The 7,921-nt window shown below is 56.0% G+C and overlaps 1 protein-coding gene across 5 annotated transcripts in view; it reads right to left on the bottom strand.

Moving 5' to 3' along the window:
- Window positions 1-421: 421 nt before the first annotated feature.
- Window positions 422-7,921, bottom strand: part of TTLL11 (tubulin tyrosine ligase like 11) — a 228,725-nt gene continuing 221,225 nt past the window's right edge. For all 5 annotated transcript variants that reach the window (XM_044778859.2, XM_070518831.1, XM_044778860.2 and 2 more), the window contains one exon: window positions 422-7,311. In XM_044778859.2, coding sequence (XP_044634794.1) covers window positions 7,019-7,311 — 293 coding nt within the window. In that variant the 3' untranslated portion in view covers window positions 422-7,018. The remainder of the gene's footprint in view (window positions 7,312-7,921) is intronic.

Genomic DNA, 7,921 nt, shown 5'->3' with positions numbered 1-7,921 from the left:
CTCCCTGCCAGGGCAGGCGCCCCTGCCACACGGTCTCCGACAGGTGACCAAATTCTAGGGACATGTCACTCGCCCCCTAAGGGAGACTATCCCCAGCAAATCAAGGATTGGAGGATTTTCCAAACTCCTCCCTCTATCTCCCCCAGGATCTCCCAGTTTCCTTGAGGCAATATGTAGCTTCCCAGGCAAACATTACGGGAGAAAAAATTAAAAGGAGCCCTTTTCTCACCAATTGACCCAAAATGAACAAGCATTGCTGGGCCCGGTGGATTTGCCGTCCAAAATTATCAAGCAGAAGAAATCGTCAATACTTTGCAGCAGTTTATACAATGAGCCTATGTTTAGCAACATTCAGCTTCATTTTATTATTGCATTTTACGAAGTTACCAAGACAACTGAGGGCAAGGAACAGAACCTTGACTTTATGCGCCATGAAAATTTAATAAAGAATTTTTAAAGGCTTTTAAGAGGCGGGAGCTGCAGCCTAGCGGCAGAGCCCCGGCAGAGGGAGGTGGGCTGGGGCCCACGGCACCTCCCGCCAGACCTCGGGGAGCCTCCTGCGTCAGGGACTCCAGGTGGGCAGAGGCGTTCCCTGGCATCTGTCCCGTGCCAGCATATTGGGACCGGTCCTTTTCTCAACAGACATTTATTAAGACACTTCCCAGGTGCCAGGGCCCAGGCCAGGCTTTACGTTTACTGACACGATCCCACTGCACAGACCAGGACTAGGGTGAGAGGTCGAGTCACTGGTCCACCGCCACACACGGACAGAGCGACGGATACAGCAACAGCTGGACCCTTGCTCTTTCCACAACCACTCGGGGACTCTCGGCGCTTGCTTTCCCCGTTCTGATGCAAGAGGTTCTGAAGGGAAGATGCCCCTGCGGATCCTTTCATCACCCAGCTCCTTGTCTTGCTTCTGCAGCCTGGGAGGGGCCTCGGGGAGCCCCGTGGCCCGAGACGACGTCTTCCCGTCGGAGGAAATGTCTCTCGCGAGCCTCTGGGTGAGCACGTTGTTACCCCAGGGCTGCGAAGAGCCTTCTTTCCTCCGCTCTCTAAATAAGACTCAAAAGCAAATTGCCAGAAAGGAGAAAAACACCAGTAATTTTGCCATTTTATGCCAAAGCTTAATGTTGCTCAGTGCGTGTGTGTGTGCGCACGCTTGCAGGCATGCACATGTAAGTATTGTGTTGTGTAGTTTTCCTAGTTATATAAAAATTAAGACTTTTGGTTACTAGAGATGGAGGTAATTGAACATGTCGACGGTTCTGCAAAGCTCCGTTGTCCCCGGGAAAAAATTCGGACGTATTTCGTGAGGGAGAAATTCACATGCCAGGTGGGAAAATCTCTCTCACATTCATCAAACTAAATAAGAGATTGGCAAAAATATCAATCAAGGCGAGGTGGATCTCAGGGTAACACACACTGTGTGAATTTACCTGGCTGAGGGAGCTGTCTTTCTCCCTCAGCCGCTGGGAACAGCTCCCTGACTGGAGATGTCATCATCTCTGAGCTCCCAGGGGCGGGGCTCAAAGGCTGAACATTCCAGCCTGATTCTCCATGATAGGGCCAAGGAGTTTAGAGCATTAATCAAGCAGTGAAAAAAAAAAAATTAAGCTATTTTGGAGTAATACTCTGCCAATCACAAGGCAAATTCCGGGTGTCGGAGGAGCAGCAGAAGCCATTTTTCACCCCGTGAATGTCTTCGAGCATCTTCGGGTGGAGGGGAGGTGTGGAGGGAGAGGAGCCGGCTGTTGTGGCTTCATTTGTCTTGATGGATTACAACATTCAAGGAGGAACCTTGTTCCTTCGTCCCTTTACACTTTGTAGGGAACCCGGCGCCAGTGTGAAGATAACAGGCTGTTGGAGCAGCACTTCGGTTTACAAAGCACTTCCACGCGTACCATGCTGTCTGCTTCTCGCCTTATGTTCCCAGAGACCAGGCGAGGGAGGACCTGTCACCCCTTGTGTGGCTGAGGAAGCTGGAGCCCTCCTGGGGTGCCGAGCGTGGGAAGAGCAGGTTGGACGGCCCCAAGTTAAGCCCCCAGAACCCCAGGACTAGCTGAGCAATCATCCAGCCTCTCTGAGATGTGGGTTTCCACATTTGTGAAATGGGGCCCAAATCCTGTCCCCACTGGCCTGCTGCGAGTGTTGACACACTGTGCAGAGCAGTTACGGTGCCGAGAAAGGAGCCTAGGATTTGGAGCCAGGGCCTCTCTGTGAGTCCCGGCTCTGCCTTTCACCAGCCTTGAGGCCTTCAACGAGTCAAGAGGCCCCCTGGCATCAGCTCCTCATCTGTGAAAAGCAGGTGATGAGAACCCTCACCCTTCGCTGGGGCGGTGGGAGGATCAGACGAGAGGATGGATGTGAAAGTGCTTTGCAAACTGCAAAGCATCGAACAGGTGTTGTTACCCTTACGTGGGAAAAGGAGTTGGTTCTAGAAAGGCACGGAACACCATTCCAAATGTCTGGGCTCCTCCCCAACCTGGTCCAACCTTCCCCCGACCACCGACATTCACATGGGGATTCCCTACTCTGAACCAACAACCCCGCACAAACACAGACTGCGGTGGAGTGGAAGGGACAGGCTGGACGCCTGATGGAGGAGCCCTGGTGAGGATGACCCAGCTCGGAGGCCCTTAGTCTCCAAGGCTGAGTGAGAGGGTGGCTCCCAGGGGGACAAAGCCCATGCACAATGGGCCATGGAGAGACTGCCCAGGGTCAGGAGCCATTGTCTGTGGGCTCCTGGGAGTCCCGCTGTGTCCAGGAGAGAGCAAGGCAGCTGGGGATATGGAGGTGTTGAGCGAGCGCTTGGCAAGGTTTAGAAACCCATGCTTCTTCAGGGTGTCTGTGGGCTGAGGGCAGAACTGTCTCGTCACTCAGGCTGCTCACCTGGGGCTGCTGAACATTCCTGCTACTTTGACTGGCACCTGCTGGGCCCTGTTCTGCGCCCCGGGGGCCAGCGTGAATCCAGCAGCTTGACCCTGAAAGAACCCGCAGCTCAGTAGGAGCGAACGCTGTGATACCACAGGGAAGCGTGATAATAAAGGAACTTTCCAGATTCTCACAATTATACGGAGGGAGCGGTTCATTCTGTCTGGGGGATGGCAGTGGGGACATTTGAGCTGGACCTTGAAAGATAAGTTTCCACTGGACGGAGGGAGGAGGCCGTCCGGGCAGAGGGGACGGCGGGGCAGGAGAGCACGGAGCAGTTCCTGGCCCTGTGCCTCCCACGGTGGCGGGAACCAGCACATTCTTTTCCCGAGTGGTAACTGCAGATACAAAGGGCCCTGGAGGCACAGGGTCACGGGCCGGCGCACATTCAGGGTGGAGAGGAAGGATGGGACTGGGTTACGAGGGGCCTTGAATGTCGGGTTAAGGAGCTTTATCTAGGAAGAGATGAGGGTTAACTGAAGGAGGGGATCATGCGGTCAGCTCTATGGCTCTCTGAGTTCCTTCCGGCTGATGCGGGTGGAGGACGGTTGTGGGGTTGAGAGGTGGGAGGCTGATGAAGTGAAGGCAAGAGATGATGACGTCTGCGTGAGGGAGAGTGGACAGAGGCCCAGAGGAGAAACAGCAGGGGTCAGGAAGGCTCGTTTTGGGGACGGAGGAGGCTCCTGTCTCCAGGGTCTCTGCCTCCGCACGTGGGGAGGGGCCTGTTGGGACCAGCCCTGCGAACAGCCGGACTGAATCCAACACTTACAAGCACCTCCTGCCGGTTCCGTTCCGGCCAGGCCGTGGGGACAGAACTCCTGATTGTAACAGCGGAGAAGCTAAGCACATCCCCCGGGGAGGCAGGAAGGAAGGGAGCAGGCAAGGCCAGCATGGAAGGGAAAGGGCGCTGTCGCAGCACACCAGAAGGGGCAGGCAGGCACAGTGGAAAAGGGTGGGGGGCAGTGGCCCAGCGATGCACCCCAAGCTGGAACAGGCTGAGCCTGACGTGTCCATGCATTGAACCCACTCTGGAGTGCCGGCCCTCCAGGGACTCGGCCAGTGAACAGTGACAGGGTCGGTGTGGCTGGACTGCGCATAGGGGGACATCAGCAGGAGGGGGAGGGAGGGAAGGAGGGAGTGGGGGAGAAGAGCGGGATGGGTCCTGAGAGCCCTTCCCAGGACTGGGCTTGTCCCGCAGGCCAAGCTCTATACGCAGCAGCGTCTCTGGGTGCAGGCTCCCGGCTCCGGGTCCTCTCCTCCAGGGGGCAGGAAACCACCTGCTTTTGCTGTCCCTTCACTTACACCCCGAAAATGAGCGGCCAATTACCAAAGGGGGTGAGGGGGTGAACCCAGTGGGACTTCTGCTAGGCACGAGGAGGTGGGGGAAGTCACTGAGCCCTCGCTCTGAGGAGGGAGCAGCCTGATTCTTCCTGGTCCACACCATTGAGAAAAAAGGGCCCCGCCTGTCACTACCGGCCTCTTGTAAAACGGCCCCCGATTTCCTAACACACAGGTGACCCTGGCAGGATGACGTCCAAGAGGTGGGGAGGGGACATTCCTGATCATGAGAGTTACGTTTTCATGTCACCCCAAACAATGTGGCTGGAATTCAACCTATCGATAATTTTCTTTCCAAAAAATTCAGTGTGCTTGGTTGGTTTGGGACCTGAAAATTGCATTCCATTTTGGCAAGCGAATGCTTTCTGGAAATCAACTTCCAGAAATGGGGTAAAGTTTGGGCTTTGTGTAAAAGACTCTTGGCTGCTCCCAGCTGCTGACAAGTGTGCCCAAGAGCATTTACTTGGGGCTTTCACGGTGAAATCCATTTGCTCTGGCCACAGGGACTGCAAGAGCGGGTTCAGGGTCTTCAAGCTCTGCTTCTCACAGCGGACCACTTAGGAACATTGATTGCCCTGGCCCGTGCCACCAGCCTATGTGACAGCGAGCAGAGCCCTGGGAGACCACGGGCAGCCCCAGAGCAGGGGGCACCCACCAGCGGTCTGTATTTGGAGCTGAATTCACCCTCACGGGGGGACAGAGAGGAGATGGGGCTCTGGAGTCACTGACAGATCTGGACGAAGGCCTGGCTCTACCACGTGACCTCTCAGGCCTTTCTTTTCTCATCTGAAAATGGGGACGGCGTTAGGAAACTAGAGCCTGGAGCATCGAGCTGACGACACCTCTGAAACGCCCTCATGTAGGAGGCGCTCAATGCACATGGGGTTCCTCCTGCCCCTCCCGTCTTAGGCCACCTGTCCTGCTTTTTGAGGGGAAAATAAAGACATTTGTTTTCTTTCTATAAAGACAGTGTCTCCTGTCACAGAATAGCCCAGCCTGGTCGCTGCAGGGCTCGGCTACTGCTGGGCCCCTCTGGATAGGGGAAGGGTATCAGCCTGGGCCCTGCCCCGTGCCCCGAGGAGCAGGGGGAAGGCAGCGGGACAGGAGCCACACTGCATGGGGGGCGGGCTTTCCTCATTGAGAGAGTGGGCTTCTGGCGGGAAGGAGGGGCAGGCAAGGATTAACGGGGGCGCTCTGCTCTAAACTATCTCGCCAACGGTTGGAAGCATCTTGGATCGACAACGTTGTCTTCGGGTTTAAAAATAGTGCCAGGAGGGTGAATCCTAGTAAGTCATTTCAACAGACACTTTGGAGCACCTGCTACGTGCCGGGCTCTGTGTGGGAGCTGGAGTCGGCCGCTCCCATTGGTGTGAGTGATGGAGACTTGAATGGAGAGACAGGGAAGGATGGGAAAGGAAGAAGAAAAGAGGAAGAGGACAAGGAGACGTGCTTGTCCAGGACACACTTGTGCCACCCAGGACCCTCCCCCTTGCCCTACCTTCGCGAGCATTTCCTGAGTCCCACTGTGTGCCAGGCACCGTGCTAATGCCCTCAGAGACCTTTTATCCTCCTCGCTTGGGGCGGATGCTCAGCTCTTCTCAGGGCCCCAAGGGTCCTTTAAAAGGGACCCTCTAGAAAGGGCCGTTTTAGCCCCGCATCCAGCAATGCTCCGGAGAGCTTTGCAAGGGCGGTCTCCCATCTGCCTGTCATCAGTGGGCCTGGACCCTGACTTGCCTGTGGCTGTTTCCAAAATGCCACCTTTGGGTGCCCCAGAGCCTTCCCCTCTGAGAGCAGGGCTGCCTGGGGACACAGATGGAGACAGATGGAGACAGAGTGCAGACTCCCCTTTCCCTCGCCCCGTGACCGCACCTGAGCTTCTGACATCAAGCTCCTGCTCGGCTCACTCAGATTCCCACCCAGGTCGTGTTTCCCTCCCCTCTGAAGCCCCTCCTCCTACCAGGGCACCCGGCACGTGCTGGGCACACGGGGGCCCTCTGGCAGTGCCTGCTGTGAAAGCGCTGGCCCTGTGGTGAGCACCTCACCCAGGGAGGGTTCTAATCAGAGGCCCCTAGACCACGGGACTGACTCCTGCTTTGGGGTCAAGGTCAAACAAAATCAGACAAAATGACCTTGGAGGCTCCTGCCCGCTCCGAGACTCTAGGAGCCTTACTTAGTTACTTCTGAGTTAATTATTTCTTAATTAATAACAAACTGAACCTTGCAGCAACAGGCAAGCTCATGAAGCAAAGGAGGCTAATCTGCTAACTACACCCACGTAGCACATGATCGGGAGGGAGCAGCGCCACCGCCCACTTGATGTTTCCTCTTCATTTCCACAGAGGGGGTGGTAGGAAATAAATACGATGTTCCGGGCTTTCCCCCACATTCTCTCAGAGTCTTGGGCAGACCCGCGACTAGGCCTCCTCAGGCTCTCTTCCCCACAGCCCTCAGTCTTGGGATTGTCAGTGCCCCGTGCCCCTAACGCAGCAGCTTTACCCCTGTTGTGGCTTCCTGCGAGCCCAGAATAGAAGATGCCATCTGTCACATTTTGGATGTCATCTGTCCACTGAGGACCGGCAAGCAGGTGGACCACTGAGAGGCGCCGGGAGGAAGGAGGGCAAGAATCAGCCTTCAAGCGCAGCTCAGCAGAACGGGGAGACAATTCGTGGGCGTCTCAGGCGGGAGCCACAGGCGAGGAGCCCGGGGCCTCTTCAGCCTCTTCTTCCCGGGAGGACAGAGAGGGGCCTCAGGACAGAGCGTGTCTGGAATGGGAGAGCTTGTGGGCACTGTCCACGCAGGGCAGGGGGTTGCCCTCGGCCGGCTGGGCCGAGAGGGCGGCCTCCTGGGGAGTGCCACTGCAAGCAGGCCGGCCCCCCGATGCGCCACCGTGGCCACACACCAGACGCTTCTCATCCAGCAGGGACAGGTGGTATTCACACAGGTCGATCAGCGAGGCCACCTGCTCGTGGAGCGGCAGCATCTTGAACTTCTTCTGAGCCAGGTAAAAGAAAGCCTCCACGAAGGCCTGCAGGCACATCCCTGTGGACGAGAGAGCCGCGTTAGTGGGGTGTGCGTGCTCGCTGCTCAGCACGCTGCCCTGGAAAGGCCTGGCTCCAACCACTAGGCTTTCTACCCACCCTGTTTCCATCCTGGAAGCGAGATAGGCCTAACTCACAGAGTGCCTACTGTTTGCCAGGCATCAGTGGGACATGTACAACCATTGGCAGATTTGATCCCTTACACAACCCTGTAAGGTAGGTTTGATTAACCCTATTTTACAGACGAGGAAACTGAGTCTCAGAGAAGCGGAGAGACCTGGGCAAAGTCACACGCGTGGAAGCTGGTGGAGTTGGGATCTGAACCCAGCCCAAAGCCCACCCCTCTGCACCAGTGTAAAGTGTTCCCATAAACCCAGGCCCTCCCTTTTATGGTAAGGAGACAGTTATGAAGACAAGCCGGGTCTGATGGCGGTGTCCCCGTCTTAATAGAGGCGTTGATTACCTTGGTGCGCGCATTTGCCAAAACTCATCAAATTTCACCTTACGATTTGCGCATTTTGCTGTATGTAAATTTTACCTCAAAAAGTAAAATAAACCCGACCCCTTCACTCTACCCAAAACCACATTAGTGGCAGTCCCCACTGCAGCCC

Source organism: Equus asinus, chromosome 10 (genome assembly GCF_041296235.1).
Source record: "Equus asinus isolate D_3611 breed Donkey chromosome 10, EquAss-T2T_v2, whole genome shotgun sequence".
Taxonomy (NCBI): domain Eukaryota; kingdom Metazoa; phylum Chordata; class Mammalia; order Perissodactyla; family Equidae; genus Equus; species Equus asinus.
The sequence above is the reverse complement of the archived record's forward strand: the minus strand, read 5'-3'. Positions and strand labels throughout refer to the sequence as shown.